The sequence below is a fragment of the Agelaius phoeniceus genome, chromosome 22 (genome assembly GCF_051311805.1).
Source record: "Agelaius phoeniceus isolate bAgePho1 chromosome 22, bAgePho1.hap1, whole genome shotgun sequence".
Taxonomy (NCBI): Eukaryota; Metazoa; Chordata; class Aves; order Passeriformes; family Icteridae; genus Agelaius; species Agelaius phoeniceus.
The window spans coordinates 2,550,829-2,578,804 of NC_135286.1; the positions used below are offsets into that span (position 1 = coordinate 2,550,829).

General features: G+C 46.9%; 1 protein-coding gene across 3 annotated transcripts in view; it reads right to left on the minus strand.

Annotated features, from left to right (window-relative positions):
• The window catches only part of CSMD2 (CUB and Sushi multiple domains 2), a 276,036-nt gene extending 248,326 nt beyond the window's left edge, over positions 1 to 27,710 (minus strand). For 2 of the 3 annotated variants that reach the window (XM_077189435.1, XM_054648279.2), the window contains exons 1-3: positions 27,218 to 27,348; positions 26,809 to 27,076; positions 1,577 to 1,793 (exon numbers count right to left, since the gene is read on the minus strand). In XM_077189435.1, the coding sequence (XP_077045550.1) occupies positions 1,577 to 1,793; positions 26,809 to 26,965 (374 nt within the window). In that variant the 5' untranslated portion in view covers positions 26,966 to 27,076; positions 27,218 to 27,348. Of the gene's footprint in view, positions 1 to 1,576; positions 1,794 to 26,808; positions 27,077 to 27,217; positions 27,349 to 27,692 lie in introns of those variants that run through there. The other variant, XM_077189434.1, reaches the window with a different exon arrangement.
• Positions 27,711 to 27,976: the final 266 nt, after the last annotated feature.

Consider the following 27,976-nt stretch of genomic DNA (forward strand, 5'->3'; position numbering starts at 1 on the left):
TCTGCTGCTTTTATTTACAACCGGAATATTCTAGTGAGGATCTCAGAGCAGCATTCACTTCTCACCACACAAAGTTTCCTAAGCTGGATTTTACCCCCAAATTTTCCACCTTTCCATTATCCCCAAAGCAAAGCGCTGAACCTCCTGATTAAACACCCAGGTCCCATAATTAAAGTGATTCTCAAGCACAGTTGCCAAATGAGGAGATGATTTATTTGCATAACTGAAATAATCTACATAAAGAGCTGATTTCCACCAGGGTGCAGCTCAGATGCTCCACTCAGGTCAGGCGAGACACTGAGGTCAACGGATTTGTCCTGAGCTCGGGGGCTTTGAAGGAAAATCCATTTCCAGGGCTGCAGAATTCTGGATTCAGAATTCCAGGGATTCAGAGCCCGGATGCTGCCACTGCTCCCTGAGTTTTTGAATGCATCAGTGTCAGGCTGGAACTGCCACCAGCACCTCCATGGTGTCCCCAGCTGAGAGGGCTGAGATCACAACTGACACCTCCCAGAGCATCTCCTGCCACAGCAACCCAGCAAAATAAACTTTTTTTAACAATGGAAGCCTCACTGGAGATGCCATGGGGAGTTTTCCTGTTGAGAGGAATTGTGGATTTGTCTTTCCAAACCAGCTGTGGGGCTGCTGGGAGATAAAACCAGCACTGGGAGATAAAACAATGGGAAAGATTCCACTGATTGGTGAATGGAAAAGGATATTTGATTTTACAAACAAACTTTAGGTTTGCTGAGAAATTAAATTGGACATTGAAAGGTGAAAGAAACAATGGGGAAGAAAAACCCCTAAATTCCATAAGAATTAAAAATTCAAAGGGAAGGTTGTACATTATAGAGGAATCGTTGGGACCAGGTGTTTTGGGGAGTCTGAACCTCTCAAGTACCTCAGAAATGGGGACAGAGAGAAGGGAAATGCAGCTGGGAAATTGGGATAAAAAGGAGGCTGCATCCTCCAAAAACTGGGGAGACCCCAGGGGAATGTCCCATGGTCTCTCCCTTGATTGGAATAAAGTTCCAGGACTGCTCTGTCTCCTTTTTGGACACAACCCTCTGGTGTTTGTGGATGGATTTTCCTAAAACAACTAAACTGGGTTATTGAACCCTTCTTACCCCTGGAGATCCAACAATGGGAGGGAATGCAGCCCTGGCCAGCTGCTGGATGCACTGGGGGTGAAGGAACAGCCCAGATTTTGGGGAAAACCCACCAAGGCTTTGGCAGAGCTGTCACTGAACCCCACAGTCCATCCTCCTGCCCCAGGAGTCTCCTTTGGACTGAGGGAAGCTCTGTGCACATTAACTCTGCCTCCCTCCTGCTCCATTTCCTAATTAACTCCTCTGCATGTCTGGGCCGAGCCTTGCTAAATCATTACTGTCAGGAGTTCAGAGAAACATTTCAAGCCTTATCAAGAGCTAAGAAATCAAAACAACTGTAAGAACTGCTCATGGAGAAACACTCCCAGTTTATTGCAGCATAAACAATCCAAGGGCAGATTTAATCCCAGTGGCAGGAAGGGGAGGAGGAAGATGTTTATAAACATCACTGTAATGAAGAACTGTACCTCGTTCTCAGATTCCCCTGCTCAGGCAGCCCATCGTAGATGGATAATACATCAAAGTCTTCCTCTAGTGCAAAGGACTGGAAAACGAGCTGTATCCTGTTCTGCTCCTCAGCAGTGATTGTCCACGTGCAGTTTGCATAATTGGGGTATCCATAGGGAAAGCCTGGGCTCTGTATTGTCCCGTTTGGGCCCTGCAATGTGTGACTGCAGTTCTGGGCTGCCAAGAGAAAAAAAAACAAAAAACAAAAGCACAAAGTCAGAGGTGAGCATTGAACGTCCTCAGCATCCCAACAGAGCACACAAGGCTCTTCCCAGCAGGACAAACAGAGGAAAGGAAAATCTGAGGATGAAGTTTTGGCCTCCTCCCTGCAGGGATGTGGAGCCCAAAGCCCCAAGCACATCCTGGGCTCTGCTCCCCACAGAGCACAGCTGTGAGCACAGCTGGATCCACAGCTGCTGCCTGGCCCTGGGGACAGCTCCTTCCTCAGCCACCCCTCCCCAGCCCAGCACAGACCCCAGAGCTCTCCCATCCCACCCTGTGCATTTGGGATTGCACCCTGCCACGTGCCAGGCCCTGCTGGGGCACAGCACAGGGACAATGACAGAGCTGAGTGTCCCCTTCTCCCCCAATTCCAGGGACAACGACAGAGCTGAGTGTCCCCTTCTCCCCCAATTCCAGGGACAATGACAGAGCTGAGTGAGTGTCCCCCTCTCCCCCAATTCCAGGGACAATGACAGAGCTCACTGTCCCCTTTTTCCCCAATTCCAGGGACAATTCCAGGGACAATGACAGAGCTGAGTGAGTGTCACCTTCTCCCCCAATTCCAGGGACAATGCCAGAGGTGACTGTGTATTTCTCCCCCAAATCCAGGGACAATTCCAGGGACAATCCCAGAGCTGAGTGTCCCCTTCTCCCCCAATTCCAGGGACAACTCCAGGGACAACGCCAGAGCTGATTCCCTCCTTCTCCCCCAGTTCCAGGACAATGCCACAACTGATTCTCTCCTTCTTCCCCAATTCCAGGGACAATTCCAGGGACAATTCCAGAGCTGAGTGTCCCCTTTTTCCCCAATTCCAGGGACAATGCCACAGCTGATTGTCCCCTTCTCCCCCAATTCCAGGGACAACTCCAGTGACAATGCCACAGCTGAGTGAGGGTCCCCTTCTCCCCCAATTCCAGGACAATGCCAGAGCTGATTCTCTCCTTCTCCCCCAGTTCCAGGACAATGTCAGAGCTGATTCTCTCCTTCTCCCCCAATTCCAGGGACAATGCCAGAGCTGATTCTCTCCTTCTCCCCCAGTTCCAGGACAATGCCAGAGCTGTGTCCCCTTGTCCCCCAATTCCAGGACAATGCCAGAGCTGATTCTCTCCTTCTCCCCCAGTTCCAGGACAATGCCACAGCTGATTCTCTCCTTCTCCCCCAGTTCCAGGACAATGCCAGAGCTGTCCCCTTCTCCCCCAGTCCCACCTGGAGGCAGAAGAAGGGCTGAGTGTGCAGGCAGTGCCACATCCCCCCCTCACCCTGAGGAAGCAGAAGGGACCCCAAGGAGGGCCAGGCTGAGCCTGGCCAAAGGTGAGCCACAAACCTGACTCCAAAAAGAGCAGGACACAGCACAAGGTTTGACCAAACAAACCATCCTGTAAGGTGCCCTCCAACCCTGATCATGTAGTGATTCTGGGAATGGCTCACTGGAACAAAAAACAGCAGCAGCAGCAGCGCTCACACCCCTGTCAGACCTGATGGGGGCATACAGGGGAGAAATCAGTGGCCAGACCCTGCCCTGGGGAGCTGCTGGTTGCTCTCAGCCAGCTCTGACAGGTCTGTGCTCCTCATTCTGCCTCCACACACGGAACATCTTCAGTCAGGATCTCTGAGGAGCTGCTGCAAAGCTGCAGAGAACAAAACCCCCTCCTGCAGCACCAGTGAAACACCTCAAACCTCACTCAAATCCATCTCCCCTGCCCAAGGCAGTACCTGGGAACACTGCATCCCAAAGATAAAGAGCCACCATGTACCTTTACAGGATAGATGAGATTTTATTCTCTCTGGGGACACAGGTACATGAATGTGTTTTGGGAACAGCCTAAATGACAAATTCCCCTCAGCCTTTTCCTCTCCCTTCACTGCTGCTGTCCCTGGATATCTCTGGAGGCACAAAGAGCTCGCTCCAAACTGCTCCAACCCTCCCTGCTTTAATGGAAGAATTCCTGCACACAAAGCCAAATCCCAGCCAGAGCTGGAAGGGTCAATCTCATGGCCCAAAAGCTGAGTTTCACCTTTATCCCCTGAGCTGCTGCTCCAGCTTTTCCCACCCATGCTGGATTGTTTACCCTGCTGATGGGAACAGAGGCTTTCAAGTCGAAATGCATTAGAGTAGAAATTACTTCTTTGATTTCTCCTTGCTTTTTTTTTTTTCCCCCCTGCTTTTTTTTTTTTTTTCTCAAAGGCATTTGCACTTCTGAGTGCCAAGCAGCTACAGGTACAGAGCTGCAGAGTGGTGCTCATTAAAGGCAATTATAATTAGATTGACCTACTTTGGGTGCAAAAAACGCTCCGTGGAACTTCTCCCTGCAAGACAGAGTTTTATGAATCTAAGACAGCCCATCCTATTTACTACCCAGGGAATCTTTTTGTAGCACGTTTATTGGATCAATGAGAGGCAGGACAGCCCTACAATCCACCAGGGATTAAAGTGAGGGAGGCACAGGATTCCTTGCCTGGAGTATTTTGCATTTCTGTAGCACCTGGCTTTTTGTCACTACATAAGAGACAAATCCGCCTCCCTCCTCCACTTGGGCTCCATTTCTTTTGGGGAGTTCACTGGAAAAGCTCAGTGCCAGAAAGCTGCACAGGAGTGGGAATATTCCTGTGATCACAGAGGAGTAAAATGAAGCCCAGTTTGGTTTAAGAACCAAAGTTCCACGAGCTGTGCTCTCCAATTCAGTCGAATCCTTTCTCCAACCTCAGCCACGCTCAATAAGCAGCAGGGGGATATTGAACTGTCCCTCCTGCTCATTTTTATTTTAATCATAAGTTCATCAGAACAATTTAAGGCAAATGGGAAATTAAAGAGGCTGTATCTCTCAATTTCCTGATGGTGTAAAAGCTACCAAGGCTGCACAAAGCTCAGGAAATAAATTCAAGGTCACAGACACCATGTTCCAAACACTTCCAAGGTCATAAGGAAGCTCCAAAATCTACAAACTCAGCCCATCTTTCCACAGCCAGTGCCTGTGCCACAAATGGACATAAATCTATCTGAAAGAACAAATAAATAATAGGAAATAAGACAGAGTTTTATGATGTATCCAATCAATCTACTGAAATATTTGCATGTTCACGATGTTGACCCAGAGGTGCTCTGGGCACAGATAAAAGAAAATTGCTTATTGCAAACAAAGCACAGCTTTGCAAAAGCTGCCAAACTGGGCAGTAATATATTCTGTAATAGCTGTAATAGCAGAGAACTTCATTTATATTGGACATTGCTGGAAAAAGTCATCAGGCACAGAAAGAAATCCGGGAAGCTGAGGGAATTTATGTGTTCTATCATTTGCTTCCAGGTCTGAGTTAGTTCAGCTCATCCTTGACTGACAAAACCTTATCTGAAATTCAAAATTTCTCCTGTGAAGATTGCAGAAACAATTCCCTTTATCCCTTTGGCCCAGGAGCACAAACAAGCAGAAAGATATGAAAGGGCAGCGCCGGTGCCTGTGCTGGCAAATTCCAGGTGCATTTAGGGTTGACAGAGGACAATTCTCCCAACATTTCTGGCACTTTCTTCCCATCCCAAAGTCTGACACGAGAGGAGAATGCTGCATCATCCCCCCCCAGCTGAGGTGTGTTCCTGGGGATATTCCAGATCCTCAGCTCTTCTCCATGGGCTGACATTCCAGAGGGTGGGAACCCCTGGGCTCATCACAGGGATGGGTTTGTGGGCATTTGTCCCATTTGTGATGGAGGAAAAACAGAGCTGAGGCCAGGCTGGGCTCTGCCAGCACCTCCTCTCAATTCTGGAGAGTGCTTTGTTGGGAGTGGGTCCTGAAATGAATCCCTCAGCTCTGCTTTAATGCAGGAACTTCAGACAAGGACAGGGGACCACTGAGGGCATCATCATTTAGGGAATCAGCATTTAGGGCATCATTATTTAGGGAATCATCATTTAGGGGGATCACCATTTAGGGGGATCATCATTTACAGAATCATCATTTAGGGGGATCATCATTTAGGGGATCATCAATTAGAGAATCATCATTTAGGGCATCATTATTTAGGGAATCATCATTTAGGGGATCATTATTTAGGGCATCATTATTTAGGGAATCATCATTTAGGGGATCACCATCTAGGGAATCATCATTTAGGGAATCATCATTTAGGGGGATCACCATCTAGGGAATCATCATTCAGGGGATCATCATTCAGGGCATCATTATTTAGGGAATCATCATTTAGGGCATCATCATTTAGGGCATCACCATTTAGGGCATCATCATTGAGGGCATCACCATTTAGGAGATCATCATTGAGGGCATCATCATTTCGGGGATCACCATTCAGGACCTTCAGGGGATCATTTAGGCTGGAAAACACCTCCACAATCACTGAATCCTTTAAGGAAACCCACAGCACTTTGGGAAAACATCTTTATCTGGGACACCACCAACATAATTCACTGAGAGTGACTCAATTTCTCCATTTTTTCACACGTTGGTTTGACCAAATCTCCACTTCCAAGAGTCCTTTTGTGCAACAGGCACTCTCTGAACAATCCCCAGACTAACTGGCTTCACCCTGGCCTCCTCGCCAGGGAAATGATGGAATATTCACTCTGCACTACCCTCACAGAAGAACTGCAGTTTGTAACACACATTTTAATCCACACGGTACAAAACCTAACGTGCCCAGACACTGCAGTGAAAAACAAACATCAGCTGAGCAGAGGAGAGCTCCAAACCCCCCAGGCTTCAGTGTGGGGCTGCCATGAAGGGAAAGGAAGGGAGGCAGGAGCAGGAACCGCATCCTCGTGCTCCAGAGCAGAGCTCTTGTGACAGGACAAGCTCCAGGAGCGGAGGCAGAGGCTTGGGGGAGGCTTTATTGCCACTGTAAATCCAAAGCCATCTCGACACATGAGCCAGCACCATTCTGGTGCCAGTCACTGCAGATTTAGAGGGGCCCTGAAGCAGCTCCAGCCCAGCCCAGTGTCCCAGAGGTGGCAGTGTGACAGTCACTGCACACTGACCAACCCCACCAGGTTCTGAGCAGGAAAAACGGGAGGTGCAGCCACTGGAAAACACTCACAGCAGCGGGATTTTTGTTATTCCTCTCAAATAAGCAACACTCCAAGCCAGGAATGAGCTGCCCTGGCTGCTGCTCCCTCCCAGCCCTGCCTGACAGGGAATTCCAGCAGCTCCGGACTGAGATAAGCCTGAACATCCAAAATGTGTCACTACAAACCTCCCCCCTCTGCCAGGAGGTAAACAACAACAACAAACAAAGGCACTCTCTGACGTGACAAGTGCAAAGGAAACCAGTGGGGAAAAAAAAATCATCTTCCACCTACTTGTAATTCCTTAAACTTCAATCCCAGGCCAGATCCAGGGGGGGTGTAGAGCAAGGAAGAATTGTAGCTGTTGGTTTACACCATGTTATTATCCAGGCAATGCTTGAGAGAGAGGGAGACTGAATTTATCTGTGAAGTGCTTCCTGAAATACAAGTCGCTGCACTTTGTTCCTCAGCAGAAACAAAATCTAATTTAGCAAACGCTGATGCATGGTCACTGCACAATTCAGTGGGAACAAATATCAAATCATGCACAGTGCCTTGCTCTCAGCAGCATCATTTATGGAGGATCCATGGCTGCCTCCTCCCTAATGCAGCAGTTTGGGGTTTTGCCATTTGCTGTAGTTACTGTTACTCACACAGAAATGCTGTTATTCCCTGTTGTTCTACAGCCCATTCCACAACCACAGGCACATAAAAAACCTTTCCCCAGCAAAGCTGAAATGCACAGGCAAACACTGAAACACCAGGGGCAAACCCTGCTTGTCCAGCAGCACCTCCAAGGTTTGCTCACCTCACCCCTGTCGCAGACATCTTCGATCAAAAATCCTTTCCTTAGGATTGCTCCTCCTGAGAAGCTGAGAGGCCTCAGGAACAAAATGCAAACAATGGTTATCTGCTGCTGTGGAATGCAACAGGGGCATCTGGGATTGGTCTCATGTGGATGTTTCTAATTAATGGCCAATCACAGCCCAGCTGGCTCAGACAGAGAGCCCGAGCCACAAACCTTTGTTATCATCCCTTCCTTTTCTATTCTTAGCCAGCCTTCTGATGAAATCCTTTCTTCTATTCTTTTAGGATAGTTTTAATGTAATATATATCATAAAATAATAAATCAGCCTTCTGAAACATGGAGTCAGATCCTCGTCTCTCCCCTCATCCTCAGACCCCTGTGAGCACGGTCACACATCCCAATGCTCAGAGCTCTCCAAACCCACCCACACCAACTCCTCATTGTTTGCACTGCCTTCTAAATAGGAAAAATGTTCCTGTGGCCATTGTTTAGTGCTGTGCATCATTTATCAGGCACTGAAGTGTCAGGAGATTGCTCTGGCTGCCCTGGGTGACTGCAGACCCTGCCAGGGGGCTCAGAGACCTTGGCAAGGAGTCAAAGCCACCTGTGCCTCTGGTTCCAGCCCATGGAAACAATTCCCAACTTTGTGTGAAGATTTACAAGCCACAAGAGTTTGAGTAGAATGATAGTAGAATGATAGATAAAGAGAATTTATTGCTCCATTATCAGGAGAAATTAACTTCTTCCTGCCTCCTCAGCCCTGAAGAGGATTCAGAGGAAGAAGCTGACACTGCCCAGACAGAATCCTGTGTTTGAATGGAATTTCTGCATCATGAACGAGGTCTGTGAATATGCAACAGGCTGTTGCTTTTAAGGGTTAATCCTCTGTTAATGTGGGTCCTTTATTGGGCTTATTTTGCCCAGAAAGAGGAACCTGGACTGTCCATAACTCTTTGTTTTTCTTGTCTCATATTCTCCTAAATCCTAATTGTCCCAATTATTATTACTCTAATTATATTACTATTTTTATAACCATTTTATTACTTTTAAAAATTTGAAAACGAGTGATTGGTGTTTTTCACACCTGCAAATTTGATTCCTCCTCACTTGATCAATGGGAGCCTTGCTGCCCTCAGGATTCACCTTCTCTGAGCTGGAGCTTAACCTCCAGTCTCCTATCAAAGCCTGCTGGGTAATAAATAATGCAGAGTCATTCCATTAACTGTAACTTCATCAAAAGCCCGTGGATCCAAGAGCATCATCAAGGGGATGATTTCCATCTCAGATAGCCTGAGCCTGCTTCCCTCTGAGCACGGGGAGTGATGAGCTGGGCAATGCAAGGGCAGGGAAAAACTGCATTTCAGCTGAATTCAGCTCGTGCCAGCACTGCCAAGCCCAGAGGTATCACCCTGATTTTTCAAGATTTTCTAATGTTGGGAAGGATGAAAGTTTGACAAGAAAGTCTCACAGATGTGTGTGTGCTTAGCAGAAAGATTTTTAAATGTAGAATCTGAAGAAGGAATAGAAATTAAAGCAAGTTTTGATATAGAAGGAAAGAATTGCTGAGCCAGTCTGACTGGATAACCAAGGAGGCAAAGGGTGTGTGAGTTATCATGAGGGGTTTGTATGGCTTAGAGCAAAGGATAAACCCACCCCAAACAAGAAGATGTTTTTACCAAGCAGAAAGAGAGCACAGGCAAACAAGGCAGCAAATGTGGCAAGGAGAAAAAAGGTCTCAGAATTTTCCACTGCAAGAAAACTGAAACCCAACTTCCAGCTTAAACTGTAATGTACTGACTGTTAGTGATTGGAGAACAGTGACATGAATATGGTAATTATAGCAGTTATGATAGGCTATAGATAATAGTTAAGGTATAGATTGGTTCTGCCATATTGAGATGCTCAGCAAAGAAAAGTATAGAATGAATTGTGACCAAAAGAAAAGTATAGAATGCATTTGTAACCTAAACTAAGGGTGTCCAGGCCTGCCTGCAGCTGGAGCTGACAGCTGTGGGCACAGCTCTGTCACCCACACCCCTGGACTGCTGTAACCTCTTGGATGGAATAAACTGCATTTTGGATACAATAAACTGCATTTTGGATACAATAAACTGCATTTTGGATACAATAAACTGCATTTTGGAGAGCCCCTGGAGTCCCACATCCCTCATTTCAGCTCTTCCATCCAAGCCTTCTGATGTTTCCATTCTTGTAACGAACTTTCTCATGCACTTTCTGTAAATAACTCTTTGTTTTGCATTCTTTCATGGAAGAGGAGAGATTTGATGGGCTGTTGGTTTGTCCAGTGTCATTGGAGAGGTGGCACTGTCACCCTCCAATCCACTGTCACTTTTGGAAATCTATAAATGTTGGAGTCTGTGACAGTGTTCACAGGGGTCCCAGGATGAGGGAAGAGACGAGGATCTGACTCCATGTTTCACAAGGCTGATTTATTATTTTATGATATAAATTATATTAAAACTATACTAAAAGAATAGAAGAAAAGATTTCATCAGAAGGCTGGCTAAGAATAGAATAGGAAAGAATGATAACAAAGGTTTGTGGCTCTGTGTCCGAGCCAGCTGGGCTGTGATTGGCCATTAATTAGAAACATCCACATGAGCCCAATCCCAGCTGCACCTGTTGCATTCCACAGCAGCAGATAACCATTGGGTACATTTTGTTCCTGAGGCCTCTCAGCTTCTCAGGAGGAACAATCCTAAGGGAAGGATTTTCCATAAAAGATGTCTGCGACAGGAGTCAGAAATTAAAAACTCTCTTTTTACCTTGAAAAGAGCAGCTTGTCCATGTCGTGCTAGAGACACAGAAGAATCCAAAGCTCAAGTGAGGACACCCAGATTTGCACAACCCCACAAATCCCCACACACCACAGCTCTCTGGAGACACCCAGCCCTTCCCTCCCAGTCCTGGAGTCCCTCACTGTCCCCTGCCACCACTTTGTCCCTGCTGGTGCTGCCCCACGTGTTACTGCATGTGAAAAATGTGTATTTTATAACTGGCTTTTCACAAATATTAAAAATTAATATGATATGTGTTAGGTTAGAAAGTTATGCTGGATTAATTTTCTTAAGTAGTGTGTTAAATATAGTTTTAGGCTATAACACAAGGTTAAAACAGAAACTATGCTATGTAGGATACTTTTATTCTTTGCAGAGCTCCCACACCCCAGCACTGCCCCAGCCCAGCAATTCCATTTCCAGGCCTTCCCAAGCAGGAAGAAGAGGAACAAAAATGCAAAACTCATCCCCAGTGTGCTCTCTGTTCCCTTCCCAATGAAAAATGTTGCCCTGGACAGTAATGAGAATTTCCTACACATGTTTGGGATTCCACAGAAACCCCAACTGAGCCCCCACACACCTGAAAACCACAAACACACACTCAGGAAAAGGGAGTTTGTGCCAGGGGAGGTTCAGGTTGGATATGAGGAAAAACTTCTTTTAAATTTCTTTCTTTTCTGGAATTGCTCCAGCCCAGCAATTCCATTTCCAGGCCTTCCCAAGCAGGAAGAAGAGGAACAGAAATGCGAAAGTCATCCCCAGTGTGCTCTCTGTTCCCTTCCCAATGAAAAATGTTGTCCTGGACAGTAATGAGAATTTCCTACACATGTTTGGGATTCTACAGAAACCCCAACTGTGGGGGGGCCACCACACACCTGAAAACCACAAACACACACTCAGGAAAATGGAGTTTTCCTCCCTGCCAGGAGGAGGGGAGGTTGGATATTAGGAAAATATCCTAATTTTCCTAACTGGGAGGAGGTTCAGGTTGGATATTACGGAAAATTTTCTTTTAAATGCCCAGGAAAAATGGAGGAAAATTTCAGCATTGCACAGAGCCCAACCAACACCCCCTGGGCTTTCTGCAGGCAAACCAGGCAATTCCTTGGTGCTGGACCCCAGCTAACCACAGGTGTGTCTGTGCTGTGACAAAAAGTGACTTTATTTGGTGCCTTTGGCATGAGAACAAGGGACATTCGTTCTGCCAGGCCCACTGATCCCCACAGGGCACCGTGGCTGAAGGAGCTCAGACATTCACAACCCAAAAACCCCAAGCAGACAAAAAACCTGAACGCCCCAGGAAGAGCAACTGTTGGAAAATCAAATTAAGCAGCCCCAGCTGATAAAGACTTTAAACACAATCGCAGTTCCTGCCCTCTCCACTTCTCAGCAAATCCATTTCTTGGTACAGATGTTCCACGTTTCAGGTCTGGCCCCTGTGGCACTGCAGCAGCTTCAGACTGAGGTGAAATCCTGGAGCTGTGTCATGGGAGCTGCACAGAATTCACCCTGAGCACAAAAAACCAAAAAATCCATCCACAAACACCAGAGGTTTGTGTCCAAAAAGGAGACAGAGGAGTCCTGGAATTTTATTCCAATCAAGGCAGAGGCCATGGGGCATCCCCTGGGGTTTCTCCAGTTTTTGGAGGATGCAGCCTCCTTTTTATCCCAATTTCCCAGCTGCATTTCCCTTCTCTCTGTCCCCATTGCTGAGGTACTTGAGAGGTTCAGACTTCCCAGAACACCTGATCCCAAAGATTCCCCTCTAATGTACAACCCTCCCTTTGAATTTTTAATTCCTACGGAATTTAGGGGGTTTTCCCCATTTCTGAGGTACTTGAGAGGTTCAGACTTCCCACAACACCTGATCCCAAAGATTCCCCTCTGATGTACAACCCTCCCTCTTCATTTTTAATTCCTATGGAATTTAGGGCTTTTTCCCTATTGCTGAGGTACTTGAGAGGTTCAGACTTCCCACAACACCTGATCCCAAAGATTCCCCTCTAATGTACAACCCTGCCTTTTCATTTTTAATTCTTAGGGAATTTAGGGCTTTTTCCCCATTTCTGAGGTACTTGAGAGGTTCAGACTTCCCAAAACCAAAGATTCCTCTCTAATGTACAACCCTCCCTTTTCATTTCTAACTCCTATGGAATTTAGGGGTTTTTCCCCATTTCTGAGGTACTTGAGAGGTTCAGAACACCTGATCCCAAAGATTCCCCTCTAATGTACAACCCTCCCTTTTCATTTTTAATTCCTATGGAATTTAGGGCTTTTTCCCCATTGCTGAGGTACTTGAGAGGTTGAGACTTCCCAGAACACCTGATCCCAAAGATTCCCCTCTAATGTACAACCCTCCCTTTTCATTTTTAATTCTTACAGAATTTAGGGGTTTTTCTTCCCCATTGTTTCTTTCATCTTTCAATATCCAATTTCATTTCTCAGCAAACCTAAAGGTTATTTGTAAAATCAAATTTCTTTTCCCATTCACCAATCAGTGGAATCCTTCCCATGGTTTCTCTTCTATCTCCCAGCAGCCCCACAGCTGGTTTGGACAGACAAATCCACCATTCCTCTCCACGGGAAAGCTGCCCTGGTTTGTGCAGGGCAGGGGCAGAAAGCTGCTGGGGGTGCTCAAGGGAGCCTGAAGGTCAGGAAATGAAGGAGCAGGGTTTGGAAACCTTGGGAAAGCAGCAGCAGGAGGATGGCTCATCCCAAATCCCCATTCCAGGGGCAGCCCAGGCTCAGGTGCTCAGCACAGGCACACAGGGAGCAGCTCCAGCTCCTCCTGCCATGCCCTGGAATTCGTCTGCTCAGCTCCAGAAGCCATCCCAGTATTCAGGATATGCAGACATCTCCTCCTCCAGGGGTGTCATTTCCTTCCTTCCAAACCTTTCCCTTCCAGAATTGTCTCTTAATCAATTTTGGCCGCTCCTCTCCACAGGATGATAAAACCCAGGCGCGTCTGGAGCTGTTTCCATCTCCAGAGCACTCCACAGGCATTGCCCAATTAATGCCGGTGGAAAACGCCAATCACTTGTTTGTCAAATTTTAAAAGTTTAATAGTTATAAAATGGTCATAAAAATAGCAATATAATTAGAGTAATAATAATTTGGACAATTTGGATTAGGACAATATGAGACAATACAAACAAAGAGTTATGGGCAGTCCGGGTACCTTTTTCTGGGCAAAATAATCCCAATAAAGGACCCACATTAACAGAGGATTAACCCTTAAAAACAATAACCTGTTGCATATTCATACAGCTCATACATGATGCATAAATTCCATTCAAACACAGGATTCTGTTCTCTTTCTCTGAAAGATTCAGGTGTCCTGTTGCTGCTATCTCACTGCAAGTCCTTTCCTTAAAAAAAAATATCTTACATAGCATAGTTTCTATTTTACCATTTTCTTATAACCCAAAACTATATTTAACACACTACTTAAGAGAACTAATACAGCATCACTTTCCAGCACAACACATATAATATTCATTTTAATATTTGTGAAAAGCCAATAGAATATTTTTCATAACATTTTTCATAAATTTTCCCAATTTTTCATGAAATAGGCGTTTTTCACAATGCAGATTCTGGGGTGAGGAACAGCCCCACTGGGAATTCCCTCTGTGGCCTCTCAGCTCCTCCAGTGCCCTTGGATTCAACCTCAGAATCGCTGAATGCTTTGCCTGGGAAGGGACCTCAAAGCTCCTCTGCACTTTTCCTGTCAAACCAAGAGTTATCCTCAAAAAAAATCTGGATTATGATGTGGTAAAGGCACTGAGATGGGAGATGGGAGGCTCTGACTGATCCCTTTGGCGACACCTTTGTGACAAACACCACAAAACCAAACCCAAGTTCACAAATCCTCTCCAAAGGGACTTCAGAGCCCCAGGTTTACAAATATTTTATAATATTTGTTAGGCTCTGGAGCCTTCCTAACCCCACCTGAGCTGTGCAGCCACAATTCCCTAATAAATCCCCCCTGGCCAAGTCTCCACTTATTCTGGCACCTAAATATCCTTGAAAATCTTGTCCTGAGAGCCTGAGCCTCAATTAAAATGTTCAGCCTGATTCAAAACCTTCTGAAAATTTTACTGTTATTTTCTCTCTAAGATGAACACAGCAAAAATTTCATTTTTCCTCACCTCCACTGCAGATATCTGTAAAAATGACACTGATCCTCATCTCAGCCCCCAGTTGAAATTAAACTCAGAAAACAGAAGGTAATTTGATGAAAAACTTTTTTTTCCCAGTGTCTGCAAACGGACTCCCACTCATGTGCAGCTTTTTTTTTTTACTCAGTCTCATTTACAAGGTGCTAATTTATTATCGCCAAAACAAATTTTTCAATTTGTGTTTCAATTATTTTGCAGTGAAATAATATTTGCGTTGAAATGCTTTATCCAGGGGGCTCAAAGGCATTTTCATCTCGGGTGTTAGGATTAGCTCAAAAAAAAAAAAAGAAAATAAAAATTGAAGAAGGTGAAGGAAGGTTCAAGGTGAAATCCATCCCAAGTCACAGTGGAGCCAAAATTAAAGAATTCCTCATGAAAACCTTTCATTATTGGTCTCCCCTTGTCACTATTAAACCCTTGAAATCATCTTGAATTCCCTTTGCCACTGGAGCTCTGTGTGCAGCTGTAAAATTCAATGTTCCCTCAAGGCCCAAGGGACATGTTGGGCTCCAAACCCAAACTCCCTAAGAATTTCCAAGCCCTCAGCCCTTGGAATTCTCCCAATGTCAACAATTCCATCCTTTCCCCGATGGTTTAAAGGGAGCCCAGTGGGCAGAGCTCCTTTGGAATTAAACCTGCACTGGGAAGTTTTTCATCTGAGGGAGCTCCGTGGCGTTTCTTCCCCCTTCCCACCACGTTTTGGATCCTAATTTAGATTTTACACATCAATCCATTAACCAGCTCGTATTTCCATGCATTTTTCTACTCCCTAAAAAACCCAGAAGTTCCATAAATCCCCTTTCATTGCTGGCAGAGGGGCCACAGACCCTTTTCAGCCCCCAGGGACCCTGCAGCAGCCGAAACAGAAGAAACCACTTCATCCACTGCCATCCCCAGCACCTCACACCTCCAGGTCTGAACTGAATTAAAAATATCCCTCGGAACAAGCAGACACTGCACTCATTAAAAGCTCCTCACTCTTGCACCACCATCCCCATCTCCCCACGCTGTGCAAAGCGAAATGTTCTGTGTGTTTACAAGTGCTCTGAGATCTTCCAACAAACCCCTCTTGCCAGGCAATTGTGTTACAGCAGCTCACACTTGTGTGATTGGATTTGAATTACAAAAAGAGTCCAACAGAAAGCAATTCCTCCTGGGGATTTTTGTTAGGGGTATAAATCCAATTTTTACTTGATTCCGTTAACAGCACTTTCATATTCACTTCCTTTAAGTATTGCAGCACTTGATATTTATTACCTAATGCCTCCTTGTCACCTTGAGCAATCAATGAAAGTCACCTGGAGTTGACAGTACAGAGGAAAGTTAATAAATAAAAGTTAATAATTCACTTCACCCAATGAGCCAAAAAAACAAGCCAGTCACATGCCCCAAAGAATAATAGCTACAGAAGGCTCCTACCAGATTATGTGGAGAAAGAGTGAAACATTTCAATTATACTGAATTTTTCAGTCCATTTAAACCAGAGTTTCACGTTTACAATGGTAAAAGCTCGATTATTATTTCAGAGAATGGAGGAATGGTTTGGAGGAGATGTTCAAGATCAGCTGTGGGCACTGAAAACTGGGAGCTCTGTTCAACAAGGGATGTTCCTCTGTCCAAACAGAATTTGGGAACTGATGGATGCCCTGATAGGCCAAAACCAGATTTTTTTGTGCCGTTTTGACCCAATATAGAAAAACTCTTGTGCCAAGCACTAATTCTCCATGACCTGTACAACTTCTGCATCCTGTGCCCTCTCCACCTCTGCAGAACCACCAGAGAAACCCAAAACTCCCTCCTATTAACATCACATTGTATTTTATTTTTCTCTCTCCTCCTCCATCCATTTAAAACCTCATTTTCACCCACAGACATATTCCACTTCATCTTAGTTTTCAATCCCCAAAGCAGATCAATACCTTTCTTCTTCAATCTACATAGCTCTCAATCAAGGAGCTAACAGGGGGTGAATTGAATCGACTTCTACGTTCAAATTGGGGATTTTTTGTCAAAAGTCTCATTTGTTAACTGCATTTCATGGAAGAAAAAAGGCAAAAAACTCCCTGTAACAGCCCTCAGTGTTGGACTCCTGGGTAAAAAAAGGTCATCATTTGTTCTCTAATTTAAGATTGGGAAGTGCTCCCAGGAGGAACAAATGACAGAGCCTCCCCTAAGCCGGCATTTTAAATCCAGCAAAATGAACTTGCTCTTGCTAAATGAATTTAGTTAATTCAGTAGGAAGAAGTGCAGGTGTTTACCAAGAGGTGACAACAGCAGGGACCTTGCAGGGTTGGTTTTTCTGCCTTAGATCTTGCCCAGGGTGAGAGCCAGCCCTGCCTGTGCCACTGGAGAAGGGCCCTGGGTCAGTGAGACACCAGGGCAAAGCTAAAAACAGATCCTGGAATGGTTTGGGTTGAAGAGAGACCTTAAATCTCATCCCATCCCATCCAAAAGAGACCTTAAATCTCATCCTATCCCATCCAAAAGAGACCTTAAACCTTATCCAATCCCATCCAAAAGAGACCTTAAATCTCATCCCATCCCATCCAAAAGAGACCTTACATTTCATCCCATCCAAAAGAGACCTTAAATCTCATCCCATCCCATCCAAAAGAGACCTTAGATCTCATCCCATCCCATCCAAAAGAGACCTTACATTTCATCCCATCCAAAAGAGACCTTAAACCTTATCCAATCCCATCCAAAAGACCTTAAACCTCATCCAGTCCCATCCAAAAGAGACCTAAATCTCATCCCATCCCATCCAAAAGAGACATTAAATCTCATCCCATCCTAAAGAAACCTTAAACTTCATCCAATCCCATCCAAAAGAGACTTTAAATTCCATCCAATCCCATCCAAAAGAGACCTTAAACCTCATCCCATCCCACCCAAAAGAGACCTTAAATCCCATCCCACCCAAAAGAGACCTTAAACCTCATCCAATCCCACCCAAAAGAAACCTTAAACTTCATCCAATCCCATCCAAAAGAGACTTTAAATCCCATCCCATCCAAAAGAGACCTTAGATCTCATCCCATCCAAAAGAGGGACATATTGGGGGGTTAATTAATTCCAATTACAGCTTCAGCTAATGAAGTCATTGACCCCACCCCCAGGTCACTTTTGTCTCCATCTCTCAGGGCCTGAGGCAGTGAGGTGTCCTTGACTGCCAGGCCTGGAGAGGAATTGTTGTGTGTAGTGGTTTTGAGGTTTAATTTTGAGGTTTTGAGGCTTGCATCACTTCCCTAAATATCTCTCATGCCAAACCATGACATTGTGTCTGACCAAAATGGGAAAGCAGCAGCTCACACTGTATATGGAGTTTAGGGTTATGAACTAAAGAACTGCAGGATTACAAATACATGAAAAATAAAAAAAAAAATAAAACCCTAAGGCATCTCAGGGAAAAAAAGTCCCCACACAATGAGGGACAAACTCCCCATCCTTCAAACCCTTCACTATTCCAGCAGGTGAACCTTATTTTAATATTAACAGCCCAAGTGGTGCTTAACTTTAATGAGAGCCCCTTGGGAATGCTGCTGACAGCTGCCCAGTGTCCAGGATTGCTCCTAACCTTTCCCTAATGGAGACAAAACAACAATAGAGGGATATAAACAATATGCTGTGGGATGCAAGGAGCATCTTTAAAAATGGCATCACCTTTGGAAAAGCACCAGCTCCATTATCCTCCTGCAGGATGGGATGTTTTCCTCCCCTTTCCAGGAGGAAATGGATTTTTCTGGGTGTTATTATTTGGTGGATAAAGGGGAAAGGAACATTGAATTGTGCCTTTGTCAGAGGAGAAATGAGCTGCAATTTTCTGTACCCCTGGGTTTAGCAGCTCTGCACAGCCCCTGCAAGGTGCAGAGCTTCCCACAGCAGTGAGAGGAGGGGAGAATCCTGTTGGGATTTCTGGGTTTGAACATGTGGAAAGGGAAGGATTTCTGGGTTTGAACATGTGGAAAGGGAAGGATTGGGGACAGGATGTGACCCCCTGTGAGCCACCACAAAGCTCCTCAGCAAACTTCCTGTGCCTAAAATCCCATTCCTCCTGCTTTTTTCTGGGAATAAGCTCCACCTCAGGCCATGCAACTCCAAAAGTAATGACATAAATGCCACCAGGAAAAAAAAAAATCTTATTTCAAACTCTGCTTTCACTAAATTAACTAAACAAAATATTGATAAACTGCTGATAAATAACAGGAACCGTAACAAGGAAACAAGTTCTCCATTTGATCTCTGCCATCCTGCAGGCATTCATCTTCATAATTAATTAGATAATACTATTAGTACAGCACTACTTTCCCCCCTCTATAGACAAGAAGCTGGAGCTCACATAATTTAAGCAGCTGCTTCAAAGGCAGAGTGTGTGGCAGGTTAAATTCAGAAGGTCCAGAGCATCCTCTCTGCCAATATCCAGCATCCAATCCTCTGATGCATCTGGCAAATCCTCAGTGCACACCTCCCACCTCCCCACCTCTGGTGAGCACACTTTGCTTTTAAAAGCTGCAGTCTTTGCATAAAACATGGATCTAAAGGTATAAAAAGTGTGAAGGCAAATTCTGTGCAAATTACAGGAGCTGTGCAAAGCCTTCCTGCAACAGAAGCTGCACTTGGTTTTATTCCTGACTTTTTCTGACAATGCTCCTTGAAGTTCAGTGGCAGACAGACAACTTTCACCTCAAAATGTCATTCACAATTAATCCCAAATTGTACATGAAATGGTTGAATTCCCTCCATGCAATCAAGGGAGAGAACCAAGAGCACATAAAAGTTGAGCAGTTAATCAACCTCGTGCAATCTGTACCTGCTGAAAGCTCCTCACAAACATCCCAAGATCTCTCTCTCTGCAGAATAAATCTGTAAATCATTTTGCAAATTCTGTTTATCCCTGTTGTAGGTGTGAAAAACGCCAATCACTTGCTTTTTAACATTTTAGAAGTTTCGTAGTAAGAAAATGATTATAGAAATAGCAATATAATTAGAGTAATAAAAATTTAGGATTTAGGAGAATATGAGACAATAAATACAAAGAGTTATGGACAAGTCCAGGTACCTTTTCTGGGCAAAATAAGCCCAAAAAAGGACCCATGTTAACAGAGGATTAACCCTTAAAAGGAACAGCCTGTTGCATATTCATACACCTCATTCATGATGCAGAAATTCCATTCAAACACAGGATTCTGTCTGGGCAGTGTCAGCTTCTTCCTCTGAATCCTGTCAGTGAAAAAAGTTCATTTCTTCTGATAATGGAGCAATAAATTCTTTTTCTCTGAAGGATTTAGGTGATCTGTGGCTGTTACCTGGTGCAAGTACCTTATGTCTTAGTTTCTATTTTAACATACTTAGTTTCTATTTTAACATTTTGTTATAACCTAAAACTATATTTAACACGCTACTTAAAAAAATTAATACAGCATCACTTTCTAACATAACACATACAATGTTCATTTGAATATTTGCAAAAAGCCAACAATAAAATGTGGATTTTTCACATAGGGATGGGGAAGGGAAGATCCCCCAAGTGCCCCCAGCCATGGGAGGCAGCAGGAACTGGGCTCTGACCACGTCTGCGAGTCAGGGGAGTGTGCAAATAACAGCAGAGCACTGAAGCAGCAAATCCCCAGTTGTGGTTAATTCTCTGCCTGTGATTAACTCATCTCTCTTGGCTATTCCAGCCCTCCTTGCACCTCCTCATGCAGCTGGGGCTGGGATTATCAGCCTGTGACCGTGCCCTGCTCTGCGCTGAAGTGACAGCTGAGGGCCAGGTAAAATGCTCCACTGAAACAAAGCAAAGGCAGGTGGATGAAACCCAAATAAAGCCATTTCAGCAGGGCAGAACAGACTTCCCATCCCAGAGGTCAGAGGAACAAATCTTCCCTTCCTTTTGTGTTAAAATGTTCTGGACAAAGACACCTTTATTTGAGATTCACCGTTGGTTTATCTGTCTGGAAATGGGAATCACAGACGTTTTGATAAATGGATGCAGGAATTGTTCTGTTCCAGTGTAACCACTGTGAAATGCCTTTGCACAGACACAGCTCCAGCCTCATCTGCAGCAGGGAGGCTTCTCAAAAACCACCTCAGGAGCTGCAGCATCACATCCCCGTGCTGGTGCTCAGCGCGGGATGACGCAGGAGTGACATCCAGGCTGCTCCTGCTGGGTGACCTTGGCCAGGCCCTCCTGCTCCTGCCTCCTTCCTGACTTCCAGCACCTCCTGGAGCACCCACTGCTCTGCCCAGCAGGGAAACAGGAGGGGAAATGCCTTTGGACCAGCAGGAAATGGGGTGCTGTGGGTTTCCTGCAGGTTGGATGGAAAGAGGAGCTGCCTTCTGAGGACACCCAGGATTAACAGAGGGAAAAGCTGAAACATCAGCAAGGATGGAGAAGTTTTTTTGGTGAGGACTTGGAGAAATTGTTTTGGTGAGGACTTGGAGAAATTGTTTTGGTGAGGACTTGGCTGCAGCTCCAGTCCTGCCCAGGTGGTGCCCACACAAACCAGGCTGGCTCTGGTGGCACTGGTGGCCTTTTTCTTGTGTCCTGCTAAGGCAATCCTTGCTTGGCAAGCAGAATTCAGGCAGCACTGGATAAAAAGCCCCTCTGGGCTGTGATTTCCACCTCCAGCACTCCAGAATTACACACAATACTTGTTGATAGCTTAGAATGTTCCCTGTGCCACACAAGGGCCACCTCCAGGTGTATCCGGGAGGAATTTCTGCATGGAGAGGGTGGTCAGACATCAGAACTGCCCAGGGAGGTGCTGAAATCTCATCCCTGGAGGTGTCCCAGGAGGCCTGGATGTGACACTCAGTGCTCTGGGCTGGGGACAAGGTGGGGACTGGGCACAGCTTGGACTCTGTCACCTGGGAGGGCTTTTCCAGCCTCAGTGATCCCGGGATTTTGGGTGTTTACACCTCAGGTAACGACACTGCTGGTAATTCACACACCGAAAAGCCTCACCTGGTTTAAACTCCCCTGAAATCCTGATTCCCTTTCCCTTCCCATCATTCCTCACTGGATATTGGAGCCAATCAATGGGATTCCAGCACCTCTGACATTTCTGTGGATGTCAAAGAGACAGCTCAATGCTGCACTCAACAATTCCAGCAGAAGAGAATCTTTACTGCTTAATCATTTCCCTTTTTTTTTTTTTTTTGTAGCCCTTAAAGTCTTATCTCTCCCCTTCCATTTGAATTTGCTCTATTTTCTGTTGGGGAAAAAAAAAAAAAAAGCCTAATTTAAATTTAGGCCTATTCATGGTGTTTCTGAACCTCCCAATGCCTGGAAACATGGAGGAGAGTAAAGAAGTATTATTTAAAATCCACTCAGCTAAACAGAGCTTTGTTATAATTTCACTAAAGCCTGTGAAAAATTACTCCAGCCCCGTGTCTCAGGATACTCCTGATAAAAATGGAGTTAAAAAGACTTTTCTTGCAATGCTATGGGCTCAAAACCAGTTAAGGCTGCCTGACCTTGCCCCCAACTAACCCTCAACATTATCATAACAATTTCCTCTGGTCAAGATCCAGGCCAAATTCTGGCAGGGGTTGGGAGGGCAGCAGCAGGAACAGAAGCACAGCTGTGAAATTTGGCATTTCCCACCCAGCTGGGCTCTCAGAAAGCAGAGAAGGGCAGCAACAATTCCATGGCTGGAAATCCCTGGAATGCTGCTGGAAGAGCAGGAACCATTCCCTGGGTGCAGAGAATTGAGGAATGCTCAGTTCTGCTCATCCCACAGCACTGACATCCCCTGGGCAACAGCTCAGCCACACCTGGGACACAAATCCACCATCAACAAAATTCACAAGCAGCTTCCTGCTCGTCCACTCTTTAGAAGTCTGGAAAAAACCGTTTTCCATCAAGAAAAAAATAATAATTACAGGGGTTTAAAATTGATGTGCTGGTGTTTCAAGCTGCTGCATCCTCCCTTAACCCAGTTGCAAGCAAGGTGCTGACTAATAAAGCACAGTGTGTAAATAATGGTGTCAAGACCCTTTTAGAACAGGCCATTAAAATGTGTTTTATCTGTGTTTATCCACACCCACAGGGCCCACACATGCCCCTGATGGACCCTGCAGTGCTGGAGCTGAGCTGATTCCCCAGAAAGCACCAGAAAGGGGTGAGCAGCACTGCTGAGCCCACCTGACTGACAATCAACAGACAGAACTCCAGAACCAACAGACAGAATTCCAGAACCAACAGACAGAACTCCAGAACCAACAGACAGAATTCCAGAAGCATCAGACAGAATTCCAGAACCAACAGACAGAATTCCAGAATCAACAAACAGAACTCCAGAACCAACAGACAGAATTCCAGAACCAACAGACAATTCCAGAATCAACAGACAGAACTCCAGAATCAACAGACAGAACTCCAGAACCAACAGACAGAACTCCAGAAGCATCAGACAGAATTCCAGAATCAACAGACAGAATTCCAGAACCACCACACTCCAGAGGCCAGGCAGGGCTCAGCACCAACTCACAGCCAAAGGCAAATCCAGAGCCCTGTGCTGATTTTATCCCTGTGGAACCACCACTGCAGCCTTCAGACTGCAAGGGAGAAGCTCACAAAGCACTTCCACAGCCATAAGAAACTTCAAACTGGAAGGGGGAACCTCACAAATGAGAGGAATGGTGGATTTGTCTGTCCAAACCAGCTGTGGGGCTGCTGGCAGATAAAACCAGCACTGGGAGATAAAAGGAACAATGGGAAGGATTCCACTGATGGGTGAATGGAAAAAGAGATTTGATTTTACAAATAAACTTTAGGTTTGCTGTGAAACTAAACTGGACATTGAAAGATGAAAGAAACAATGGGGAAGAAAAACCCCTAAATTCCTTAAGAATTAGAAATTCAAAGGGAGGGTTGTACATTAGAGGGAAATCTTTGGGATTTCTGTTCTGGGAAGTCTGAACCTCTCAAGTACCTCAGAAATGGGGAAAAACCCCTAAATTCTGTAAGAATTAGAAATGAAAAGGGAGGGTTGTACATTAGAGGGGAATCTTTGGGATCAGGTGTATCAGGAAGTCTGAACCTCTCAAGTACCTCAGCAATAGGGAAAGAGAGAAGGGAAATGCAGCTGGGAAATTGGGATAAAAAGGAGGCTGCGTCCTCCAAAAATGGGAGAGACCCCAGGGAATGCCCCATGGCCTCTGCCTTGATTGGAATAAAGTTCCAGGACTCCTCTGTCTCCTTTTTGGACACAAACCTCTGGTGTTTGTGGATGGATTTTCCAGACACAAAGCACTTCCACAGGCACAATAAACTTCAGACTGGAAGGGAGAACCTCACAAAGCACTTCCATAAGCACAATGAAGTTCCCATCACCAGGCACCACCTTCCCTCCGCTCCAGCTCCATCCTTCCCCCAAGGGAAGCTCCATCACCCTGCCCTTGGACATGGCAGCCCCTCAGGGCACCCCGAACCCCGGGCTGGGTTTCAGAAGGACATTTCTGGGCAGGCAGGGCCCAGCTGATGTGATGGGAGCAGGGTTTCTCCCCCTTTTTCTGTGAATTCCTGCCCGATGGCTCCATACACACGGCTCTGCTGCCACACTATGGGAGCTCCTGGCTACTGCTCCCTGCACAGCCCCGGAATGGGAGAGCTCGGAGCTCTTGGAACTTTTTGTTCCACAGGGGTTCAGCACTCAGAACAGGCTGAAACGATTTCCTGGGACTGCACCCCAAACCCACGGTGACCCTGCAGAGGGTGGGAGCCTCCCCTCCCTCCCTGCGCACCCAGCGCCAGGCACTGACGCCCAAGCTGGCATCCTGCTCTCACAAAAACATCCTTGCTGGGGTTTCAGAATCTAAAGAGGGGACTTATTGATCAATGCCTCCGGCTCTGATGCAGATAAAAAACCATCTGAGGGCTAAAAAGCTTTCGCAGGTCTTCTGCTCACAAAGCAAAACAACCCAGAGCAGCAAGCTCTGGCTGAAGGATCCAGAACAGAGAGCTCAAAATGCAGACAGGAGGGAGCAGGGGCCTGAGAAGAAAGGATTAAATGCTCAGCGAGGTACAGAGTGAAGATCCAGTATGAGTAAGCCATGGACAGCTCAGAAGAAGAGCAAAAGCTGTAAGCCCCTGGTAGAGTAAATCTGAGATTTAGGTATCTCTCCATCAGTCTGCTTGCATGAGGAAAGCTCAACAGAAGCTGCTGGAATGGTTTTCCTCTGTGCACAGGCTGAATGTTCATGCTGAAGAGATGAAAAATAGCCACCAAAAGAAATATTCAGCCTTTATTAAGGACCTGTAGGTTGTTTGGGTGGGTTTACAGCCTTTCCTAACAGATGCTCCCAGTCAGCAGAACTGTTCAGCTCCACTGCAAGAGTGTTCAGGAGCAGCAGTTAATCCTCATCCCCCAGCCCCTGAAAGGAAACCTGCCTTACATAATAAAATCAGCCTTGCATTCCAGATAAAATTTTCCTCAAAAAAAAAAACCAAAAAAAACCCCAAAAAAACAAAACCCAACAAAAAATCCAAAGCCAAGGAGCTTTCATACACATCAACACCCAAACACACATTCCTCCAGCCTAGGATACAGCAGACAACAGGACTTGGAAACTTGGAAATGGGGGCACTGCACAGTGTGGAGAGCAGCCACTGCCAAGCACTCGGCTCTCCCACTCTTCCCCCTCCTACACACACAGAAGGACAGTCCCTAAATATTTGCTGTTTACACCAGAAATAAACTTCACTCCCTGGATCTGCTTTGGCTGCAAGGGCAGCTGTGGAAATGAGGCAGGAGACACAAGCAAACTGCCCCCAAATTCAAGTCTTCTTCTGCTTTCAAGCCCAAACATGCATATTTCATAAAAACCGGGCTGCTGAGGCCAGCGAGCTCATGTATAAGAGATCTTCAACTGGGAAGGCAGGAGGAAAAGGAGGAAAGTGCTTCCATCTTCATGCAAGGCATCCAGAAATCTGTTCTATCAGCTGTGGGCAAGCAGCAGGGTAGTGAAATCCTGAATTAAGATGCCAGGGAAAGGCAGAGGGGAGAGCAGTGCTGGCATTTTTCACAGTCATGCTGCACATCAGCAGCTCCTGAAGCAGCTCATCCCAAACCTGACCCAGCAGAGCAGGGGAATGAGATCATGGAGAGCCAGAGCCTTCCTCACACGGCAGCGCTGGGAGAAAACTGCTGCTGCTGCTGCTCCGGAAGGATGCAGCTCCAGAGAATGGATCAAACACCTGAGGTGCCGTGCCCGAGGTGCCAGGGCAGAGTGTGCCAGCACCCCAGTGCCACCACCCCAGTGCCAGCACCCCAGTGCCACCACCCCAGTGGCACACAGCCTATTGCCAGCACCTCAGTGCCACCATCCCAGTGTCACCATCCCAGTGGCACCCAGCCTATTGCCAGCACCCCAGTGCCACCATCCCAGTGGCACCACCCCAGTGGCACCCAGCCTATTGCCAGCACCCCAGTGCCACCACCCCAGTGTCACCACCCCAGTGCCAAACAGCCGACTGCTACCACCCCAGTGCCACCACTCTAATGCCACCACCACAGTGCTATCACCCCAGTGGCACACAACCTACTGCCATCATCCCAGTGTCACCACTCTAGTGCCACACAGCCACCACCCCAGTGCCACAGACCCCAGAGCCACCACCCCAGTGCCACACAGCTCAGTGCCACCCCCTCAGTGTCACACACCCCAGGGGCACACAGACCAGTGCCATCACCCCCACAGCCCAGTGCCATCACTCCAGTGGCACACAGCCTATTGCCACCACTCCAGTGCCATCACGCTAGCGGCACAGAGCTCAGTGCCACCACCTCAGTGCCACCACCTCAGTGCTATCATCCCAGTGCCGAACAGCCTATTGCTACCACCCCAGTGCCACAGACCCCAGAGCCACCACCTCAGTGCCAGCACCTCAGTGCCACCACCACAGTGCTATCATCCCAGTGCCGAACCAGCCTATTGCTACCACCCCAGTGCCACCACCCCAGTACCACACAGCTCAGTGCTACCACTCCAGTGCCACACACCCCAGTGAGTGCCACCACCTCAGTGCCACCACCTCAGTGCCACACACCCCAGTGCCACCACCTCAGTGCCACACACCCCAGTGCCACCCCCCGCACCCCGCTCCCTCCGGGGCTCCATCCCCGCTGCTGGATCCGGAGCTCTCCGGCCGAAGTTGCCCGCGGCACTCACCCATGGCCGATCCTGCCAGCAGCCCCAGCGAGAGCAGCAGTGCCCGGCTCCAGGCGCTGCCCTCGGCCGCCAGCAGTGCCACCATGCCCAGCTGCCAGCAGTGCCTCCCGAAGCTGCAGCTGCATCCCGGCCGGTCCCATCCCAAGGAAGGTTGCATGTCAAAGGGCAGCGGCACCAATGGGGCGTGCTGGGGGTCCGCTGCTCGCCGCTCTTGGGTTTTTCCCCCTTTTTTCCTTCCCCTCGGCGATTGGGATAGTCCTCGGCTCGGCTGGATGAAGAGGAGAAAGGAAGGAGGAGGGGGGAGGTGAAGGGGAAGCGGGTCAGGCTTGTGATTTTGATTTATTTTTTTTTTTCCCCTTAATTTTTTTTTTTTTTCAGCCCGGGAGGAGGAAAAAAAAAAAAATCCCACCGCATGGAAGGCTCTGAGCTTCTGCAGCTGGAATGAACCAAGTGTGGCAGCAGCTCGGGGAGAGGAGAGGAGAGGGAAGGCGAGGAGAGGAGAAGAGAGGAGAGGAGAGCAGGGGAGGGCTGGCGCGTCCCTCCCGGTGGCTGTCTCAGAGCCAGCTCCTCGGCAGCAGCAGCACCACCAGCACCACGCAGCCCGCAGGGATTTATACTTCTTTTTTTTTTTTTTTTTTTTTTACTTCTTTTTTTTTTTTTTTTTTTTTTTTTTTTTATTAAGCCACTTGATTAATCGTTCCCGGAGCTTTGTTCCCTCTCTGGATGCCGGGCCGAGGGTGGTGGGAGGGGGATGCTGTGTTACCCACCCCAAACCCGGCATCCAGCCCCACAGCGCGTTTATTTTTGACACTCCAGCTTTCTTGATAAGGAACGAGCCCCCCCCACCCCCATTTCTCTCTCTCACACACATCCCTGTTACTCACCCCCCCCTTCCCCCATAAACAACCTGATGCTATTGACACAATTCTTGTGATGAGGCGAATTTTGTTGCAAACACGGATCACGACAGAACCACCCCCCCCTCCCCTCCCTTTTCCCTGTCTGTGCCTTGTCCTCGCAGCTCGGCTCCCTGATACTGGTGGGACTGGTCCAGGGGCATCCCGGAGGTGGGAAAGGCTGTGCCCCCCTCCCCCGAGCTAACAGGGGGGCTTGGCAGGGCTGGCAGAGCCCCTTTTCTCCCCCATCACCAGCAGCACCTCCCCTTGTT